At 39.3% G+C, this 23,571-nt stretch overlaps 1 protein-coding gene across 1 annotated transcript in view; it reads left to right on the top strand.

Annotated features, from left to right (window-relative positions):
- Clvs1 (clavesin 1) overlaps positions 1-23,571 on the top strand; it is a 156,808-nt gene that overhangs the window by 54,879 nt on the left and 78,358 nt on the right. Inside the window, exon 3 of the mRNA XM_048358870.1 lies at positions 16,988-17,162. Coding sequence (XP_048214827.1) covers positions 16,988-17,162 — 175 coding nt within the window. The remainder of the gene's footprint in view (positions 1-16,987; positions 17,163-23,571) is intronic.

The following is a 23,571-nucleotide window of genomic DNA, read 5'->3' on the forward strand; positions in this document are numbered from 1 at the left end:
CCACATCTATAGCCCAGCCTTTTGCTGATTACTTGGATATAGACTCTCATGGACTTTCCTGGCCAACGTGATTTTGAACCATGACACTCCCACTCTCAGCCTCCTTAGTAGCTAAGAATTATAGACATGGGCCACCAGCACCCAGCACCTGGACACTTCTAATTCCTATCCAGATAATCCCTGGGCTACACCCCTGAGGCACATTCCACATTCTCTTACACACACACACACACACACACACACACACACACACACACACACTCCAGAAGGTTTGTTTTTGTCTCTTGGAGAGATCCATAAGTCTATGGAATATTGAATTTGTTACTCTGTAGCTCTCCTTTGCTTTCTGTCCTCCTGAGGGTTTGTCACTGGAAAAAGTCACGTATTCTTTATGGGTCATTGCTTTCTTCACAGAGGTCTAGTTACCCCCTCTTGCCTGATGGTTTTTCTTCAGTTTTTCTCTGCTTCCCAATTCCTCTTGCAAATCTGTAGTTGGCGTTATCTGATGTTATATTGGAACACACTTTACTCCTTATCGTAAAGTACTGTGATAATGCATTGCAACAGGGAACCATTTCAATAAACCAATGGCTCCTGCCTGGCACTTTTTATTACCCTGAAGATAAGCTTACTTTGTAATCTACCATCTTGTTAAACGCACATACACACTGAAATGGTTTTTAGACTCCAGGCAGCTTAGAAAACACACATTTTCCTTTCCTCTCTTTATTATATCCTGGCTTGGCTGCTATGCGCTGAAATCAAAGACAAAACTGTAACCATATAGGTTAGGGGAGCCAGAGCCAATCAGAGCCTTTAATTCACTGGGTGATGCCCAGCTATCCTCACAGAGATGTTACAGAGAGCGCAGGGCACTGGTCATTTCCTGTGAAGACTCACATTTCTCTATCTGACTGTGAAGTTGAACAGAGATGATGTCCTGCTTGTCTGACAAGATGGGACAAGAGCTGAGAGAAGTTTCTCAAGAAGTATGGGGTGTTGGGGGTGTTAGTATGGCATAAACACATGACTTCTTCTTTCCTAGGAAAATATAATTAGCGTTGTGGCTACAAACCTGCTTTCTCCTCTAAGCCACGTTGGGGGTATGCATCAAATCTGGTCTCTCCTCTCTACTTGTTCTAGGCTGATTCTTGGATTCTTCCAAAAGATTCCACATAGTTAAGAGTATTTCAGAATCCTACAGAAGGTTTTCCCTATAAAGCCATCAACCCATATTGTATCATCTCCTTCACTGATAGAGTTGTAATTGAGTTAGTTTAAGCTCAGAGGGAGGTTCCAGGCTGAATCATCTCAAGCTACATTAGCCACCAGGCAGAACAGATGAGCAGCACTAACCATGGCAATGGTTATAAAGCTACTACCCTTATCTTCCACGTGAATCTGAGATTTTGCTTCTCTGCCCAGAAATACTTAAAATAGCCCAAGAGCATCCATAGGGAGATGTCCAGGACAGAATTCCCTCACACTTGGAGTTGCAGCCTGGGAACGCTCTTTCCCATTCCAGTGAGGATTTGCAGGGACCAGTAGGATCCACAGGCCCACAAAGCAGTTCAAAATAATGCTACAAAAGCTCAGAAAGTGAAACTTCTATTGGAACCACATGCCACAGAAAAGTAGATCAAAATCAGCATGCTTAAATTAGAAAGTGGGGCTGATTGCTAAAATAAAAGATTTAAACAAGATTCAGTTTCCCAATATAATAGTCAAAATGTACATATACAAATGAAACTCACCCATCATTCCAAGAACTAAGAAAATTCACAGCTTAAATGAGAAATGGCAACCAATTGATGTTAATGTAGATGAGTCAGATACTAAGATAAGCTAACAAGGAGTTTTACAGTAGCTGCTATACAAATGCTTAAGGAGTCATTTAAAATAATTTGAAACAAGTGAAAAGAAATAGAAAATGTTAACAAAGAAATAGAAGTTTAAAGAAAAGCCCCGTGGAAATTACAGAAATGCAAGGTATAATAGCAGAAAAATGTCAAAAACCTTGCTGGAAAGACTCATTAGTAGAGTAGAGGAAGAAAAGCATGAAGCTAATAAACTTAGGACAAGTTGGTAGAATTTACCCAATCTGAGCGCAGAGAAAATAGACAGAAATAAAATTGAACTGAAACCTAAGGATCTGTGGTATCTAGTGTTAATGTGATTGACATTTCAGAGAGAGAAGAGAGAGTAGGCTAAAAATGATTTGGAGAAATAATGGCTGATAAGGTCACACAATTATTGAGAAAACAAAAACTTGCAGATTTAATCAAAGAAACAATCCCAAATAGAATAAAATATTAAGACACAGCACATTTAAATATTGTGAATGAAAGACAAAGAAATATTTTGGAAGCAGCCAGAGAGAACAATGTATTACAGATAGAAGACACCTGTTCAAATTACAGGTGATTTTTCCATCTGAGGCCATAAAGTAAATCTTAACAAATTAATATAAATGAAATCACTTAAGTGTGTTTGTCTCTGACCATAATAGAATCAAATTATAAATCAATAAGAGAAAGACAAGAAAAAAGTCTCAAAGGACATGAAAAGTAAGTACTATACTTCTACACATCATCTTAACCAAAGAAGCTTCATACTCTAAGTAGTGTAAAAGTCCTCTCCCCCGAAAAAAGAAAAATAAACTTCAAAGGAAATTTGAAAAACACCATACAACTAAGTGGAGAGGAAACAACAATGCTGAGAGCAAACTTAAAGCATGAGATGCTGATATAAGATGTGAGAATTTCAAAAGAAAAATTTAGGTTCCTACCTCAAGAAACTAGGAAGGAATGTAACCAAAAAAAATCAAGCAGAGAGAAATATGAACAAAAGCCCATGAAAAGAGGCAGACAAAAATCAGAAGGAAATCAATGCCAAATAAAAGGTATAGTATATATGTACATGCCAGGTGTCAGTGTCTTACAATGGCTTATACCTGTAGTCCTAGTTACTCAAGAGGCTGAGATCTGAGGATTAGGGTTTAAAGCTAGCCCAGGCAAGAAAGTCTGTAAGAGTTTTATCTCCAATTAACCATCAAAAAGTTAGCAATGGAGCTGTGGCTCAAGTGGTAGAGTGCTTGCAATGAACAAGAAAGCTTAGGGACAGACTTTAGGCCTTGAATTCAAGCGCTATGGCTGGCACAAAAAATAAAAATTATGTTAAGCAAAGAAAATAAAAAATTGTATTAGGTGACATAAGCCAGACCTAGAGAAACATAAGGTGCATGGTTTCCCTCATTTGTGGTAGCTAGAATGCGCCCATAAATTTGTAAGTAAACACACTGAGTGGTAAGCACGGGGTTAGAAATGAGTCAACTAAAGTGTACTAGACTCTGGAGAGCGCAAAGAGTGTAATTCTTTTTTAAAAAAACAATTATTGTCCAAGTGATGTACACAGAGGTTACAGTTTCATACATAAGGCAGTGAGTACATTTCTTATCCAACTTGTTACCTTCCCCCTCCCCATATCCTTTCCCCCTTCCCCATGAGTTGTACAGTTGGTTTACAGCAAATTGTCTTGTAAGTATTGCTGGTGCAATACTTTTATCCTTTGTCTCTCCATTTTGATGTTCCCCTTCCCTTCCCTAGTTCCAATAAATGTATATACAATACCCAGGGTACCAAAATCGGTTACAGGGGCAAAACCATAGGAAAGAAAGAGAAAATACTAAGTTAAAGGCCAACAAAGTAAGTACCAAGAAATGAGTACTTGTAAGAAGGTAGGATGAGTCCAAATGGAGAGGAGTAGAAGAAGGAAGGGAGGAAGGGGGGAGGATGTAGGGGAGAATACATTGTATATACCACAGAACTGAGAAATAGTAGGGAAGAGGTGGTTTGTAAAAGAGTGAAGATTTTGTAGTGACTACACAGATTAAGATGCATTGTCCACATAAACTGCATTGTTAAAAGGCAAAAAAAAGAAAAGAAAAGAATTAAACGCATAACCTAAGATTAAAATAGGAAGGAGAGGGGCTGAAGATATAGCCTAGTGGCAAGAGTGCTTGCCTTGAATACATGAAGCCCTGGATTTAATTCCCCAGCACCGCATATACAGACAACAGCCAGAAGTGGTACTATGGCTCAAGTGGCAGAGTGCTAGCCTTGAGCAAAAACAAGCCAGGGACAGTGCTCAGGCCCTGAGTCCAAGGCCCAGGACTGGCAAAAAAAAAAAAAAAAAGGAAGGAGAGGGGTGGATTGGATGGATAAGAATGTTGACATTGATCAAGATGCACTATATTCATAAACTGCTTTGGTGAATGACAACTCTTTTCTATTTAAAGATAAGAAAAATATTAAAAAGCATTTTAAATGACAAAAAGAAACAATTCCACAAATCACCAAATGAAAATAAAATGGATGATATCACTACAGGTCGTACAGCTGTGAGAATGGAAATAAAGGAGTACTATGGTCAATGTTATACTGACAAGGTCAACAACTAAAAATAAATGGAGCAATTCCTAAAAACAACAAAATGCCCAGATTCAATTGACTTGAAATGATCTGTATTGCTCTGTCGTTAATATCATTCTATTCACAGTTCAAAACTCTTGAAACAATTCCAGACATACATGGTTCCACTGAAGACTTTTATCAAATATCTAAAGAAGAATCAACATCAAGTTTAAACCTAGTCTCTTCAAGAAAAAAAGAAATAAGAAGAGGACACATTTCCCAACTCATTTCTGGAGGTCACTTCAACATTGTTAGCCATCAGGGACTACACATCAGAATGTTGGGTTATCACTACATGTCTTTCACAATGGCAAGGATAAATAGTTACACCACCTAAGCTGGGAAGCTTTGCTATTGGGAATGCAATATGGTGTTTTATTTCTAGACAGCAGGTTAGCAGACTTTTAAAAAAATAAACAACAGCAAACTATACCTGCAATTACCATATGACCCAGAAATTTCACATTAGGACATTTATCTCAGAGAAATGAAAACTAATATGCACCTAAATGCCGATCACAAAGGTTGGTAGCAGCTTGTCTGTAATAATCACAAGCTAAAATCAGCTTATATGTTTTCCAGTAAGTTTAGTAGTTAAGAAAAGCTTGTAGATCCATACCATTGAATATTAATAGAAATAAGAACAAACTATTTATATATGCAATAATTTGGATGGCTTCTCAGTAATTATATTGAGTGTAAAATGCTAATCCTGAAAGGCTAGAATATGTAAAAATTCCACTTATATAATACTTTTGTAAAATACAAAATTTAAGGAAGGAAAAATGGATTCGAGATCATCAAATTTCAGGGGATGGGAAAAGGAAGTCATAAAACATGTAAGATCAGGTTGTACTAGATCTGTTCCCTCTCTCCACTATGATGATGGGCACACACTAATCTAGGTCAGTTAAAATTCACACACCCACACACACACACACACACACACACACACGACTATAACCACATGTGCATCCATAATTATCTCAATTCAAAGTATGTTTCCCTGATCTTCCTAACATTGTAGCTTCTTCCATTCATATCCTTGCCCACCACAAGAACACCTCAGCATTAATTTCTGCTCCTCTTTGATATAGTCTTTGTCTCAACGAGAGCTCTTGCAGTACTGGTCTGACCTAGCAATGAATTCAAGTCTTTTGGCCCATTATTAGCTGTAAAATATCACAGACATATATGACCTAACTCCAACCAAACCTACAGAACGCACTCTAGTTTAAGAGGAACAGATTCAATAGTACCAGGACAAAAATATTAGTCAAGTTTGCAAAATTTAGGACATTCTACAGGGTGAGTGGTATATAAGGAAGTCAAAACGTGTGTAACCTTTTCCATCTTTGTCTTAGCTGTACCCACATCATCGGATACATGCACATAGAAGATAAACAAAGCAATTGATAAGGGTTGAAAGTTCTTGAATCAAATGAAGAGTGTATCATACTATCTTTCCAATTTTTTGTTGTTTGCCTGGGCATTTTCTTAATAAAATCTTGGCAGGAACCAACCCTGCTGGCCGTCTTGGGATTCAATGATATTTTAGGTCCCTTCCCACTGTGATATTCAGACACTGAAGTTCAAGTCCTGGCTCTGATATTTATTAGCTATGTCCTCTGGGCCTTAGTTTTTCTCATGTATAAAGATGAAGGCTTTGGGAGAACTCTATCATACTGTGTATCTTAAGGTCACCAGAAAAATTGATTTGAAATCTCAGTAACCCATTCAATTATGAGCAATCCTCCTTGGCACTGGGTTTGCCTTCCCATCTGTATCTTTCAAGCAGTAATTTAAGAGCTTCCCTCTGCTGGACCCAATAAAGACAGAAAGAAGAAAACAAATATTCTTCAAATATTAAAAGAAAATGATTCTTTGTCCCTCACCTACCTCCTTTCCTAAGTCAGTCATTTCCAGCAAGTGAAAATCAATACTCTCTTCTATTGGGAATATTTCCCCCACAATGTTGTTTTCAATCCTCCATGGCTTTTCTTCTGTTATTCTTCCATCACAGCTGACCTTTTCTCTGTATTCTTTCCAAGGTCTTACGCCGAAAGTCTGCTACTTGAACCCTTTTGCTCCCAGACACCTGTGGTGAAGGATCAGTACTTACTACTGGTGGCTACATTTGGGGATGTTAGGACCTATGTCTGTGTGTGTGTGTGTGTGTGTGTGTGTGTGTGTGTGTGTGTCTTGGGGCTTCAATTCAGAGCTGAGTGCTGTCCCTGAGCTTTTATACTCAAGGATAGCACTCTACTACTTGAGAGCCACAGCTCCACTTCCTGCTTTTTGGTGGTTAACTGTAGAGAAGAGTCTCACAGACTTTCCTATCTGGGCTGGCTTTGAACCACAGTTCTCAGATTTCAGCCTACTAAGTAGCTAGGATTATAGGACTGAATCACCTGTACCTGGCAGGACCTATTTTTCAAGGGAGTATTGGAGTTGGATCTTCATAATACATTCATGCTTCCTTGAGAACGGACTGTTCTAATATCTGTCATTCTTCCCATGTGACCCCTCTGGGACATTCTCTCTGCACTGTCTACTTGACTGTCTAGTCTGCAGGGTAGTTGAGAAGGATGAATGAGATGGCATTTGTGAAAAATGTGGTACATGTCACCTGGCCCATATAAGGTGTGTGCCTGTCCTTGTTTCTTCTAATGCTAAATCTAATGGAATTAGCTGAACACAAATGATATTTTTTTGGCCTACGAACCCATCATCACTGTGCCCTTTTAAGATATCTGTGTATAAATCTGGTGCCCTGAAAATTGAGAAGAAAGGCATTTTTTCTTATTAAGTTGCAAAATTAGCCTGAAGAAAAGTGAAGAAAAACATTTCCTGTTGACAACTTTTCATTTGACCAACAGCAGAAATATATGGGTTGTCTTTTTATGGTATCTGGTGAAGAATGATACACAAAAGCTTTTCCACTGACTTTTGAAGATTATGTGATGTTTTACTTAAATAATAAGTAATGCAGTTGATTTTAAGTTCTAGGACATTTCTTCGGGCTTGCAATGATGACAAATGAGTCAGTGAAGAATGTACAAATTAGTAGAAATGAATGTATCCATTGAGCATGGAATAATAACCTGAAATGACTGCCCTACTTGGTGGATCCTAGCTCTTGATTTCAGCTATGCAGTTCCCAAGTGCTAGAATCTCCTCTGTAAAATGAAGAATCCCCAGCACATTCTCTCAGCCTCACAGAGACCTACCCTTCTTGTCTCATAGATTGATGTAGCTGCTTGCTTTGGATATAGAAGAAACTTATTAGCATAAATGAACACATTGAATCTTCTCCAGAGCCAGTTTCTGGTAGAATGGGGGAGAGCTCTCCAGGGTTAGATCATAGGCAGAATATCCAGTCTCCATTGTCTTCAAGTTGTTAGGGGTTTCCTGAATTCATCCAGTGACCTGTTTTCTGGCCAATTTTCCCATGTAGGGATATTTATCTACACAGCTCATTTCAGAAATTTGACATTTGTTTAAAGAAAAATTATTCATCTGACACTTGCTAAGTATGGCAAAGAAGACTTAAGGCAAGACTGTTGTAGTCATGGCCAAGGATATTGTAACTGAAATCAACTAGGACACATGGGAATTTCTAACCAACATTGATTAGGGTGAAGAAGTAGATGGAAAATTATTAACAGGATCAGGTAAGTGTCAAGAGTAGTGTAATAGAGAAGAGGAATGTGATTAGATTTCAAGGGTGGGGGATCCTCGGTAAACTGGTTTATTAGGATTCTTTGCAAAAAAAAAAAAAAAAAAAAAAGCTAGTCTTTGCAGTCAGAGGTCAAGGCCCAACAGGAAGCTAGAGTTGGAGCTGGAGACCTGTGGCTCACACCTGTGATCCTAGCTATTCAGAAAGTTGAGATCTGAAGATCCCAGTTAAAAACCATCCCAAAATTAAAAAAAAATGTACTCACTGCCTTACATATGAATCTGCAACCCCTCTGTACTTCACTTTGGCAATAAGAAAAAATTTTACCTTAATAATTTCATAATGATTTTGAAATTATATATTTTAGCATACCACATTTTAAAAATATATTCTTCCAGTTCATTTAAAAAAATCCACCTGAAATAGAAAAGTTCATGAGACTCTTACTTCCAATTTACTAGCAAAATCTGAAAATGAAAATGTGGCTCAAGTGGTAAAGCACCAGCCTTGAGTGAAAAGCTAAGAGAGAGCAGAAAGCTTTTTAATTTCCTCTTTGGAAAGTAAAGTGATGATCTTCCCAAATACTTCCTTTAACTGGTCTCCAGTTGTCAATAATCACTCTTGATTTTTCTAAGATAAGTATGGGCATTAAAATCCTCCCAGGCAAAATTCCAAATCTTAAAATGTATTTTTGTTTTTTGTGAGTATTTAAAATATATGTCTTTATATACATATGTAATGCATTTCCAAAAATTCCGTTCTGCTATTCATAGTGTAGGATATTTTGGACCTACTTTGAAGTTTAACAAGCTTGTGTTTCACAATATCTCCTGCAGTGTAGCTACTATTAAGTGGAAGCAATAAATAATAACCACCAGCTCTAATTGTGGAGAAAATTGCCAAGTGATAATCTGTGATGTAATTAAGTGAAAGAAACCAACATTGGATTTAAGTACTTTCATAAAATAACTCTTCAGAGAGGCATCAGAACTTCCATGGGTGAATTTGCCTGGTCATGTAAAACTAACTAACAAGAGTAAGAGAAAATCAGCCAGCCATTTGTCTTTTGTCGTTTCTTTTAATGTTTTTGATGTTGAACTATGCTAAGCCTATGTCCATTATTTTATGTTACAATCATGGTGTTAAATATGACCTTTTATGTGCTCCTATGATTACTCTGATGAGGTAGGGTGAGAAAGAGACTACATTCCAATGGAGAGCCAGAAAGTGGAGCCATGGGAACTCCATGAAGCAAGTATAGGGACAAAGCATGGCCCCTCAGGGGGCTCTGAGACCTTGTTGGCTTGGGCAAGATTCACTGGGTACCATGGGCCCTATTCCAGGAGGAACGACATCCATACTCTCAAATAGACAGCCAGCCAATCTATATCTGCTTTTGCAATGAGCTCCTAGAGTCACAATTCTCTAGCATTTATCTGTCTTACCAAAACCCCCACACAAGATTTTTCTGCTTCTGTTAAATAGAGCATAATTTCTGGAAGTATACCTGGGGTTCCCAGGAGACTTGTGTTCTCGTTTAAGAAACAGCCCACACATAAAACAAGACCCTATCTTGAAAAGAGCCAAAAAATGAGCTGACAGAGTGGCTAAAGTGTCTGTTAATTGAGCATGAGGCCCTGAGTTTGAACTGAAGTATCACCAAATGAAAAGAGAAAAATAAATAAATAAGAATGGAAGAAAAAAGAATTCCTCCCATCAGACTTGCTTCCTAGAATCCAACTCAGAAACTGTGTATTCAGTGGCAAGCATCTTCCGGTACCTCAGTGCTATAGAGGTTACAGAAATCTTCCTTCTTTCTATCTCCAAGAATTTAATAGCCTTGAGTTATCTCAAGGTTATAGTTATTATGAAATAGTTATTATGTCACAGCTGGCAGAAGAAAGACAATCTGCAAACTAGCAGGCAAATTGCATTTCCTTCAAGGTAGGTTACAAAGATATCTTAAGGACATAAATATCCTAATAAGGTTTAATCTTTCATGAATTTGATTGCTTGTTGCTGTTACAGTGGCTTATGGTTAAGGCCAGAATTTTACAAAGGAAAAGGATCAAGAACTTTGATCACCAAATTTCTCAAGTTCACTATTAAATCTCACTATTAAATCTTCTGATGAGAGTTATCCTTATTTTAAGAGTTCCATTTCTAAGTTAGAGGCAACTTATTTTATACTTTTTTTTTTTTGTTTTAAGATCTTTCCTTCCAGGATATAGTCATCTCTTTACTAAGTTCAGAAGTTTAGATTTTGGGGTTGTGTTTTTTTTGTTTTGTTTTTTGTTTTTTTGCCAGTCCTAGGGCTTGGACTCAGGGCCTAAGCACTGTCCCTGGTTTCTTTTTGCTCAAGGCTAGCACTCTGCCACTTGAACCACAGCGCCACTTCTGGTCATTTTCTGTATATGTGGTACTGGGGAATCGAACCCAGGGCTTCATGTATGGGAAGCAAGCACTCTTGCCACTAGGCCATATTCCTAGCCCCTGAAGTTTAGATTTTTACAGTGGCACTAGACAATTGTCTGAGTTATTAAAATTTTGAAGTGTTAGCACTGCTTTGCTAATATACTATTGAAATCAAGTTGCATGTCATTTTAGAGGTGGTGATTTGGGAGTTTCCTCTTGATTGCAGGAGTTGATGGTAGAATATCATTGATAGGAAAGGGCCTCAGGAGTGCCAAATTGTTCAGAGACCATATGATGAATTTTTAAAAAAATGCCTTCTCCTTTATTGTCCAATATCTTATCCTGAACATGATTGTGTGGTTGTAAGAAATAGGCAAGCTCAAGAGAAAGAATAGTCTATCTGAAGTAGTGTCTAGTATATGGTGATTACCCCAGTGCAGAATCCACAAATGTCTACATAATTCTATTGATAGACACACAGCGGAGGTTGTGGGGGGGAAGTGATCATGTTGTTTTGACCCTGTTAGGCTGATAGAAACATAGCTCCATGTCTAGTGTTCAAAACTTTTTTGTGGGATGGTTAATGAATAACGTAGAAACATAAATGTGTTATTTTGCAATTTTGAAAGATACCAGTTTTATGTGTGTGTGTGCTCCATTATGAATTATGAAATAATAACTCTAAGTCACTGGAGTTGGAGGATGAGTGTACTGGCAGTCTTCTACTTGTTTTTGGAAAATAGGTGTAAAAAACTTCCAGTCTAGAAAGCTTTGGTTGGAGATAGGATGGCCAAAGTGGAGGTACTAACATCAGTGATTATTAAGTTGTAGTAAGTGCTTACTTTCATTCTTGAATCTCTTCCTCATTTTTACTTTTCTCGTGTTCTTCAACCAAGTGAGCTACTAGAATAGACAAGCATGAAATTAATTTTTCATACTTGTTTAGTAATGGATGATTACTTTCATTGGATTAGATTTTTCTTTTTTTTCCCAATTCCTTTTTTTTTTTTTTTTGCTTCTTTCTAAAGATACTAGATTGCTGAATGAAAGAAAAACTTCCTTGCTTGCATTTCAGACTCTCATGGAGTGGTATTTGGGAACTAGTTCTTTTGCAATGTTTTACAAAGATTATGGCACAGCCTTTCTGTCTGTAAACATCCACCTAGCATTCCTATTAACTCTTCTGGATCATCATTTGCCCACTGACTTCATTCTTGCCCACACTAATCTGGAATGGTTGTTTCCTAAGGCAAAATTAAAACATACTGAAGAGTAGGGAAATTTTCTCCATGAGCTCAGATGGGTTTTGTCTCTTTTCTGTATCTTAGAACTTCTGGGTAGAGTGGTTAGCCTGCTTGCTTGTACTCTACCACTGAGACTCATTGGTTGAACACGTTCTTTGTGAGGGGAGTAGTGGTTACCAGAGATCCAGAAGCAAATTCTGCACACTGTCACCTCTATTAGTGCTTACTGTAGCCTATGCTAGCAGGGTGAGTATTCCTAGGCTATGAATAGAACAAGATACATTCTCTCCCGAAACCCTGACATATGCTTGTGCTAGCTAGTGCTTCATAACACTTGGAAGGCAGGAATACAGACTAAACCTTAGTCATCCCCAATGTCAAATGATGTTAATGTAAACATTATCTGTGGCTGATCCTTACTGTGTAATAAATAATTAGACCCAGCTACAGCCACCAGTCTCACTTTCTAACTCACAGAGTCCCTCTTGTCCTTAATAGTACACTCCTCACACCTGTAGCTAACCAGTGACTTAGTTTTAGGTGGTCTCCTTCACATTCTCTCATCCTTATTGTTTCCCCACACTCTACTGCCATTGCACTTGAATCCACCTCCCTCTACTGCAGTCTTTTCTGCCTGTCTAAATCTCCTGTAAGCCCAACAGCTGTCACTACTCCTGTGGCAACCAGTCTGGGGTTCTCTAAAGCAGGCAGAATGAACACAGCACACATCGCTCTTTCCTTCCTTCCTTCCTTCCTTCCTTCCTTCCTTCCTTCCTTCCTTCCTTCCTTCCTTTCTTTCTTTCTTTCTTTCTTTCTTTCTTTCTTTCTTTCTTTCTTTCTTTCTTTTTCTCTCTCTCTCCCTCCCTCCCTCGCTCCCTCCCTTCCTCCCTCCCTCCCTCCCTCCCTCCCTTCCTTCCTTCCTTCCTTCCTTCCTGCCTTCCTTTCTTTTTTGCCAGTCCTGGGGCTTGAACTCAGGGCCTGAGCACTGTCCTTGGCTTCCATTTTGTCATGGCTAGCACTCTACCACTTGAGCAACAGCACCACTTCCAGCTCTTTCTGTTTATATGGTGCTAAGGAATCGAACCCAGGGCTTCATACATGTAGGCAAGCACTCTACTGCTTAGCCACATCCTCCCCCCCACCCCCGCCCATCAGATTTCTGATCTTTCTTGTACATTCCTTTGCAGTGGCCCTAAGGCACAGACAAGCATGTCATTGCTCCCCGTGCAAACTATAATTCTGTTATGCATGTGGCTCCTTCTGCCCTTTCTATGTATGTCCAGAGTCCAAACTCTCTTTTTTAATGGGCCTTTTGAAGGCTCTCTGAGAAATCCCAGCCTTACTTACATGATCTCTCCTTCTTGTGAGGCCTAAACACTTTGCAATCCTGTTGGCTTTCTACTTTATATCATATGTACTCATACTAATGAAAATTACTATGAGCATCACACCTCCTGTGCATTTATCTGGGTCAGCTGCCCTGCTGAGGATTTTGTGGGCACTAGCTCCTTTTATCATTACCAGTGAGACAGGTGTGATGTTTCTCAGATAGATGCAAAATGTGAGCCACAGAGAGATAAAGCAACTTGCTAAGCTCACGTAAAACGACCAGGATTCGAATCAGAATCTGCCTAACTCCAAATTGTAAAATCTAAGGACCACACCTTACTGATTACCACGTTCATATTTTTATTGTGTATGCTGGTCCTGAGGCCTGTTCTCAGGGCCTGGGTGCTATCCCTGCGCTTTGTGCTCAAGGCTAGTGCTCTACCACTTGAATCATATACCCACTCACCACTTTTACAGATGAAAATCTCATAAACTTTCCTGCTAGGACTGGTTTTGAACTTTGATCCTCAGATCTTAGCCTCATAAGTATATAGGATTACAGATGGGAGCCACCAGCATCTGGTTCATGTATATATCTTTTAGCAACTTCTATTGACTTCTACATACCAGTCTATTTCCAATTGCCTTCTCCTGCTACCATTACTACCAGGAAAGTAGCAGGATTCAGAATGGCCTCTCCATACTTCAGCAAATACAAATACTACCTCCTTTGGGAATGGGCTTTCTAATTCACAAAGCGCCTTTGCATTTCCTTTTCTCAAAGGGCACAAAATTGCTTCTATACATGGAAGAATAGAAAGTTGCCCTTGGATGAATCCCACTTTTCTGCGGGCGATTTCAAGTATGGTGAATGGCAGAGGCAGGAGGTCAGGCTCCACATCTCCCTTGAGTAGAGACCTGTTTGCCACCATGTCAGAACAGGCTTTGTTTTCCCAGAGGCCAAATTCTCCAGAGGGGTTCCAGCAGGCACTCCTTGTTGGTTGAGGTATCATTAGCAGTAAAGGGACAAGAAAAACTGCAAACTATCACCAAATTCAGTGGTTTAGAAACTAGTTACGAATTATTTCTGATGTAGGTGCAGGGCAGGTGAAGGTTATCTAGGTGGGGTTCACATGGTCCACACAGCTTTTTACGGAGATCTGATATTTGACTAGCAGATCCCAGTGTGTCCTATCCTTCCATTCAACCTAGCACGCTGTCCGTGGCACGTTTCTACCACGAGCATGAGTAGAAGGGCAAGACAACAAGGGTAACAGCTGAGATCTATTCACAGAATTGGCTCTGTGTCACATCTATATACATAACATTAGTCAAAGTATGTCACACAAAGAAGGGATTGCATCTCAAGAAAGCCATAACTAATGCATAATTAATAGATAATAGAATTGCAGACAGTATTATGGCAAGGTCGTTTATCACATTTTTGGTTTTTGATAGGATGATTTGAACTCAAAGCTTCTAGGCTCCTGCCTCTTGAGCCATGCTTCCTACTGTATTCTCGATTTTTAGACATTTTTCTTCTCTTTTTTATTTTGACTCAGTACTGTTTGTATAAGGACTTTAAAAAAATTGTTTCTTTAATTTTTTCTTCAACCTCAGTACTATGAATGAAGACCATAGTACATAGTACGTGGCTCAGATTTTCAATCCTGAGTTTGTTCCTGTGGGTGATCTTCCTAAGAAAGCTTAAAACCAGGCAGGAACTCCCTGATAACTCTGTTGATGATTTCTAGTTTACTATTTGGTGTGTGCATATTTCCGTTTGGAATTGCCTAAATTCATAGTCTTTGATCCCATTCTCTAATTCAGTGCTTCTTCCCAGTGAGAGATTTCTTTGAAGAAGAGTTGCATCATTTTATAATGATATAAAGCAAAAGCAATACCTCAATAAAAATGTACCTCATGTTAATGGGAATATGGCACCTCTCAAAATGAAAGTAACACATATAAAAGCCAACAATGTAAGATAATAAGAACTATGAGATTTTTTTTGAGACTGTTGAGTCTGTTAATAATCTGTATGTATTTTTTTTTTTTTTTTTTTGGCCAGTCCTGGGCCTTGGACTCAGGGCCTGAGCACTGTCCCTGGCTTCTTCCCGCTCAAGGCTAGCACTCTGCCACTTGAGCCACAGCGCCGCTTCTGGACATTTTCTGTATATGTGGTGCTGGGGAATCGAACCTAGGGCCTCGTGTATCCGAGGCAGGCACTCTTGCCACTAGGCTATATCCCCAGCCCTGTATGTATTTTTTTATACTACTGGGTCTCACTTTGTAGTCCAGGTGTAATTCAGGATTGCTTCAAACTCTTGACCTTCCTTCCTCTCCCTCCAAAGTGTTAGGATTGCAGGCATACATCACCACACCTGGCAAGAATAATTTTTAACCATGAGCTCATTTTAGGGTATCTGTCATGTTAATACAGTCAGAGATATGTGGTTTGGGGAGGCTTTAGGAGTTTTCCAATACAGCATAGGTAATTACAATGGGTTGATTTGGGGAGCAAAACTTTAGTTTCTTGGAAAGGGAAACATTTACTGAAAGTATCAGAAGCTGTATATTTTTATTTTTTATTTGTGTCTGTCCTCCCTCCTGAAGGTTCTTACTTCCCTTATCCTAATTACTCATCAGAATCCGATCTACGTACTCTTCAAGGCATATTCCAAGCCTTTATTTATCCATACTTATTTATCTGTATACGCACATTCTGTCAATCCCTCTCACTTCGTGTTGCTAATCTCCCCCTGCCCTCCACACTCAAACTAAAGATCTCTGAAAGCAGAGCAGGAAATACAACAATGAGCTTATAATAGGCATTCAGTAAATTCTTACCTGCTAACTTGCCCTGGAATGTGGAGACATTAAGCCGTTAGAATTTGAAATCTGGGTGGAATCATTTCACACTGGTTTCAAGATAAGACTAATGATATTGGTGAAATCCAGAAGGAAATGGCAGGTTTTGCCATCGTTTACCATCCTTTATAGTCACCTAAGAAAAGCACTGAAGTTGGGCATCTACAATATTAGATGTGCATTTCAGATAACTTCTAGAATAGAGTAGCACGGTGTCATCATCTCCTCACATCTTAAAACTGTTTACAACGAAGATGAGCTGAGCTGGTGAATGAGTGGACGATCTGGAGGAACACAAAGCACGCTGGAAAGCCGTCACCCCACCTTGCTTGCATTCAGCAGATCTGCCTGCTATCATTACTGATGCACTCGCAGTGATCGCCCTCCCGAACCATGCTGTGGAGACCATCAGGGCAAACAAGTGATTTTTCCTGCTTTACTTTTCACTTTCTGTGATGAACCAAAGCTAAGAGGTAGCATCCCTTGCACAAATGCTTTCACACCCTTGGCAAGATTGGAGAAACAAAACATACTTGAAATAAGCACCTCTGGGTTGAGATCTCGATCCATTTGTTCAGCAATGATTCACGGAGCATTCAAGGACTGGAAATGCTGTGCCCTTGAGGGTGTGGAACTCAGTGAGGGAGAGTAATGGGGCCGGGCTGTATTTCAGCAGAATGTCACCCATGCAGGGAGGGGGGGGGGGCGGGGAAGCAGAGCACAGTCACGGGAACACAGAAGCACAACAGCTCATGGTGCACTGGGGTCAGATCAAAGGGAAACCTGCATCCTGGGAGTCTTGAAGTATTGCTCCTGGGAAGTTGATCAGCTATATGAAAGTCTTTTTGGGTAGAAGAGGATTCAACAGGCGAGGTTCATGGAACAGTGGCACACAGACACCAGATTCATTGCTCACGGGTTCTTATCTGTCACCTTTCTATACGCACACTCAATTCTCCTTTCTGTTCTTGTCACAGGAACTCCTTCACAGATATCCTGCGTGCCATCTTGCTGTCATTGGAAGTGCTCATTGAAGATCCTGAGCTTCAGATAAATGGCTTCATTTTAATTATAGACTGGAGTAATTTTTCCTTCAAACAAGCCTCTAAACTGACACCTTCCATCCTTAAACTGGCCATTGAAGGGTTGCAGGTATGTTCAACAAGTGCTTGATGCCAGACTTCCTTATTACTGCAAGTAATATTTGTCCTCTATATAGGGAAGGGGAAAGTGGATTAATTCATCTGTGAGTGCTTTAACTTCAGCTTACGTTTAGATGTTTTTTTTTTTTAAGATTAGCCTTCATTTTCACTAATAACTCTAAATTACTGTTCCCACAGGCAAAAATTAGCACTGTTGCAATAAAGAGTAAAGCTCAGAGATGTTTAGCTTAATCCATCAGAGAGCTCACAAAAATTAAAGCTAGGAAACATTTGCTTTATGAGCGTGTCCTACATAGAGGTGGCATGGGGGCTTTCGAGATTTTTCCAGAAACAGTTTTATGCCCCCAAAATATACCCTGCAGATCACTACTTCCCAGTGTCATGTGCTACAGTATTTGCACACAGGTGGATCATTTCGGTGCAAAGAAAGTAGTTAATAAAACTCTACCTCACGTTTGCATGACCACTTGTCCGAACTTGACCTTTGGGGAAGGAGCTTTTTTGCTAAATGAAGTTCAATGGACAATCTATAAGGACACTTCTACTTTTTAAGAATCAGTGATTCTGTGAAAAGTCACTAATTTAGAGAGACAATGCTGCTGAGATTACTGTTGGTAAAATATCACAGCACAAAATTAAGCACCTAGTTTGGGAAGATCCAGAATCAGTAGAGATAAAGCTTGTATCTCTTTGATGGGACTATTGATACTATGTAGTGACCCCATCAACCCTAATGGTAACGAGTTATATTCAGCTATGTGTCTATTAAGAAACGTAGACAGTGAGTGATTCTGAGCTTGAGTAGCCATTATGCTTTAGTATAACAAGTAATTGGTGGGTCTAAATATTAAAGTATGGTCTATTCTTAGTTGGCTCTTAGCAAATAGTTGACACCTGTTGACCTCTACTGAGCATGTGCGTTGACTGAATTTTATTTTATGGAAGTGTTTCCCATTGCCCACAGGAGGAGAAGTAGGGCTGACATTTCAGAAGAGGAGCAGCAAGTACATGCCCCAAGAATTTGCAGGTTACAGGGAATATCCTACCTTTGGCTTACACTCTCTGCCATGGCCCTGTATATTATTTATTGGCAGTTACTTCGATCTCCTCTCCTCTCAGTCCCTGAATATCTAATCTCAGTTTAAACCATTCATTAAAATGAGTTTTAAAGGAAGCCTTAAGGTTTATCTTATACCCACAATTAGACTAACCATATTTCCAGAAATTTCTATGCAAGTTTCATGTAATTCCATCTTATAAAAATAGTTTGTTCTATATATAAGTCGCAACCTTTATGCTTTCAAAAGCTTTTTCTATTTTCACAAATCAGGAAGGAAAAACATGACCTTTACCAGACCCCATGTCCCAATTTTTCTTTTTGAAAATGTGTGAATTACACTACGAATACAATATATATCCTTTGCCTAACTCCCTAGGCTGATGTGCGTCTTACTGCGTTAATGCATATACATGATTGTGTTTTAAGAGGTAAACCCTGGTATAAATGCAAGCTATTCTTACCAAAAAATGCCAGATGACTTCTGGTGGGCAAAGAGAATCTCTTCTGGGCTGTTACTTATCGTGTGCTCGGGTCCAGAGCATCCTGGAGCTCCAGTTAAGGAACAGCTACTCCTGAAAGGAAAAGAAGCAAGGCTCACAGTCAGAGGGGAAAATGAATCCACTCGTATCATCTCTCAGACCCGAGACTCTCCCTTATAGGCAAGATAGGCTCCTGTGATTTCCAGGGAATGGCAGTAGACTATTCAAGATTCAGGCTGTCTGGATTCGGGGGGCAGCTCTTTCTGAAAGCCCTGCCTGCCTCAGCTTTAAGACTTAATGGAGGACAAATTCTCCCAGTCCAGAGAAGCTGGACTGATGTATAGCTCTTCCATCTAGAATATGCACCTCATCGTCGTGTTGTTTTAATGTCTTGTCTCTGACTCACTGAAGAAGTTTTTTTAGGATTAGAAACAATTGGAAACAAGTTTGCTCTTGTCACAGTGAGTAATTCCTTCTAGGCAGCTATCAGCAGTTTCTCACACCAGGCTACAGTTTCTCTGATAAAGACATTCAGATGACATGGCCCACCTACTACTGGTTCTCCCAGAACTTCCTCACCGCAGAGGTTGTCCCCGTCTCTAAATGGTGATGAACTCTTCTGATACCTCGATAATGCCATAACTGGTACCAATGATTCACCCCTTTTTAGTCGCCTGTGCTGCACTTGTATGGTCCCATACAAGTTTCAACTTGCTAGCTGGCTACCAAAGGTCATGAGAAAACCCACTAACATCACTGGCTACATCAGCATCAGGAAAAAAGTCATGTTCTTTTACCTCATGAACCCTCAGAGCGAGGCCTAAGAAGTCCGAGTGTCTGCTAGATAAGTAGGGGATCACAGGAGAGGGAGGTCTTATGTCTCCGTGTGCAGAACTTTCTCTTTCTGCCGTCCTGCCTTTTGCATGGTCACTTTGAGAAGGTTGATCTATCAAGGGTAGAACCAGACCATGTTAGTGATGACACGAGATCAACCACTGGAGTTGTTATCTGAGGTTATTCTTTTGAGGATGTTCTCCTACCAATTTTATCAGAGGCTGGGGGCATATGTATCAGAGAATCTGCTACAATAAACAAAGAATACAACAGTACAATACTATAATAAACAAATAGGGGGGTCTAATGTGGACCTAATTTTTCTTAGTTAACATAATTCCAGTAAACTCAAAAATGGAGGTAATACCAGATGAAAAGCACAGGATTTTCATCTCAGTGCCAGTCTTCTTTTTGGGTTTACCAAATGTGTAGAGCTATCTTTATGAGGAAATAATTCTGGATTTGACAATAAGGATTAAAAAATGCATGGTCATAGGAATTTGGTTGTGCAGTTCATAAGTAAATTAATTAGTTACTTCTGATAATAGATGGAAGAATTTTTAAAGGATCATCAGATATTCATATCAAAAAGTACCTAGTATCAGCCACTCATGAGATGTTAATAGTATATCTAATGTGTATTCTTCCTTTCAGAGTAATGCTTTCTTTTTTTTTTTCTTTTGGCAAGTCCTGGGGCTTGGATACAGGGCCAAAGGACTGTCCCTCCCTTCTTTTTGCTCAAGGCTAGTGCTCCAGCACTTCAGCTACAACACCATATCCCACTTTTTCTGTTTATGTGGTGCTGAGGAATTGAACCCAGGGCTTCATAAATGCTAGGCAAGCACTCTACTACCAAGCCACATTCCTAGCCCCCAGAGTAATGTTTTGAAAAAATATCACTGCTTACAGTGTTGTGTCAGTTACTTAACTATTCTGAATATTAGTTCAGAAAACATTGGTCAAACACTAATTTTGAGAAATTATTTCCTCTTTCTCAAACTTTGGATCTTTAAATGTGGTCAGTAATGTCAGAAAGAGCCATTGTATCTGTTCATTACAACTTGTTTAAATTTTAATCGAACTTAAAGTAATATTTATAGCACCATTTAAATACGACCCAGCATTATTACTCTCAATCTTCTGGGGCATTCTGGCAGAATGAAAAATACACTGAAGTCCTGCTCTTGGGGGTTGTAATATTTCCAAAATCAATTTTTGGAATTATTTCTTGAAAATCACTACAGCCCAACTTTCATAATCAACACACACAGTTTATTAATGTTCAGCCAACCGAGCTCCTTAGAAAGCTTACTGTGCCCAAGTGTTGCACTTAGAAAAAACTATTGACTTGTGTCTTGTGAGATATTTATAAAATACTTTATTTATTTAAAGACACAAGTATTGGGCTGGGAATATGGCCTGGTGGCAAGAGTGTTCGCCTCATAAAGACACAAGCATTTTGCTATGGGTTTAGAAAATCTTGGTTTTCACAGAGAAGAAAATCCAAGAAGGGCCAGTTTGCTTTGTCTCTCTATGGATGTCTGGCCACCAGCTCATTAACCCATTGCTCAAGGATTTTTTCATGGCACGCGTATTCTGTTAGTGTTGTTTTCCTGACATTTGCATCAACTTTGACTCAACTTCTTCCAACAGCTTTGAGCCACCATACAGGAAGAGAATGTGCATTTTTGCCCATTCATTGTCTCTCATCCTTCATTGATTGTTTTCTAACTCTTAACCTAGTGGGGAGAGGATTTGGAACAATTCTTAGATTTAGCAAACTCAAATCATCTATCTCTTTACATCCTCTTTCATTACATCCTCTCAGACTTCGCTCCATTTTCTTTGGCCTTCCTTCACCCTGTATTTTTCATCCATTGCTCTAAAACATACTATGTGTTTACTTGCACTGGGGAATCCAAAGTGGCATCTTCAGTAGAAGGAGCAGAATGGTTACAATTCTGTCATGTTGACAGGCAATGTGACAGTTCCTGTGTGTAAGTGAATAGATCATGTTGTGATAAGAAATTGGAAAAGGCAGGTTGGACAGACACGTTTCAGTCAATGGTAGACTGCTTCTTTCTCTACGGTTTGTATCTCAGATGTGCAGCTTTCTGACTCATGTATACCTATTCAATACCAAATACGGCTCAGACAATTCTTTAACAGGATTACAGGCCAAGACAAAGCCAGCCTTGTTTGCAAGAGCGTACAAACTATTTCTCAACATGTAGTCCCCAAACCAGCAATATCATCAGCACCAGGAGCTAGTTAGATAAATTGAGCCTTATTCTGTCAAAAGCTTCATTTCAAAGAGCCATTTAGGTGGTTTCCATACCCTTTAAAATTTGAGGAGCACCACTCTAATGTACACCATGTTGTGGGGATTGGCAATGGACTTGACTTTCATCACATCTAACTCTTGCTTGTGAATTGTTATAACCCACTTTGCTAGGCCCTCCCCAGAGCATGGGGTCCACAGATATGGTGCAGAGCCCCAGAGTTTGTCCTTCAAAAACACTTTCAGACGATGCTATACTGCTGGTACAAGCCACACTGCAGTGTTCGAAAGAGTAGTGTACTGGGCCTTCACCCTGGACCTGCACCTGATCTCAGGCAAATGGTTCAGGCTCTAGGTCTAAGTTTTCTTGGGTTTTATCCCCAGAAAAAAAAAACAAAATAAAATATTTGGCACAAATTGAAGAAAAGGAATGACTTGCTATTTGACAAGAATGTTAGTGAATTCATGTTTCTAAACCTTCCACGTAGGCTTGAAGAATACTTTACCTCTGAGCAAATTATGTTTTCCCCTCTCAGGACATGAGGCTGCAATTTTGATTTTGCAATAATGCAATGTTATTATGGAAATATTAGAGGAATAAAATATTTTCTCTGATGCTCTTCCTTGTTAAGTATCAATTAAACTCAGGAAGATAATTAGGGCTAATGACACTCTGGTGATTTTAATGGCAGACGAGATGGCCCATTTAAAAATAGCTCCACTTACGTAGGCCTACCTCGGCATACTTTTGACAAGCTGTATGTTTCTGAACTCTTATAAATGATAAACCTAGGCAATCCTTCATATCAGTCCAGGAAGAAACAGTCACTACATATTTGTTGCTAAGAGAACAATGAGCATTATTAACCTCTCTTTAGCTCAAAGACAAGATTTCAAAATTCAGCTCCTTATTTTTGTATTTAAAAAGACCTGATTTTTGTGTGGTTACATTCATAAAATCCAGATCATAAGTAGATAGCTCAATGATTTTCAGAAGATGAAGGCAGGTCACCAAATGCAGATCAAGAGAAAATCCTGCCTGTGACCCAGAAGTACTATCCCAGTAACTGACCTTCCGAGGTAGCCACTTGCCTGACTTCCCAACCATAAACTAGTTTTTTCAGAGGACAGCTTAATGTTACAGAGGAAAAGAAATGGTCCATGGCATGTGTCTAGGTGTTCTTGTCTGAGTCAATCATTCTTTCATGGCATGACAGCGTTGTCCTGTCCGCTTTTGTCTATACCACTTTCATCAAAGATCTAAAATGCCATTCGCCATGGGATTTATAAGTAACTCCATCTCATAGACTATTCAGCATCATAGGTTACACAATTACTATCTGAAACTTACACACTTTATTCCTTGGGGAGGATGTGCACACAGAAAAAACCCTAAGAATTGACAGGTAAGGAAGAAGAATAAATTGCCTAGAAGAAACTGTGGTAGAGGCAATTTAGTACAGTTCATGTTTCCTTCAAGCCCAATAGAGCATCAATGTATGTCAATCATCATTATTTTCCCTGCCATATTCCCGAGCTATCTGGGAAAATCCCAGTCATGTTTAGCCAGTATTACTGAAAATAACATGAGTGTGTATAAAATAGTATCGCAATGTCAACCTTTCATACTTAAAATGAGATATGTGTTTACTCCCTCAGAGCCAAACTCTCCAGGTTGAGCGTGGTACTACACATCTCTAATCCTAGCTCCTCAGGAGATGGAGATTCAGAGGATTGCAGTTTG

Source organism: Perognathus longimembris, chromosome 12 (genome assembly GCF_023159225.1).
Source record: "Perognathus longimembris pacificus isolate PPM17 chromosome 12, ASM2315922v1, whole genome shotgun sequence".
Classification (NCBI taxonomy): Eukaryota; Metazoa; Chordata; class Mammalia; order Rodentia; family Heteromyidae; genus Perognathus; species Perognathus longimembris.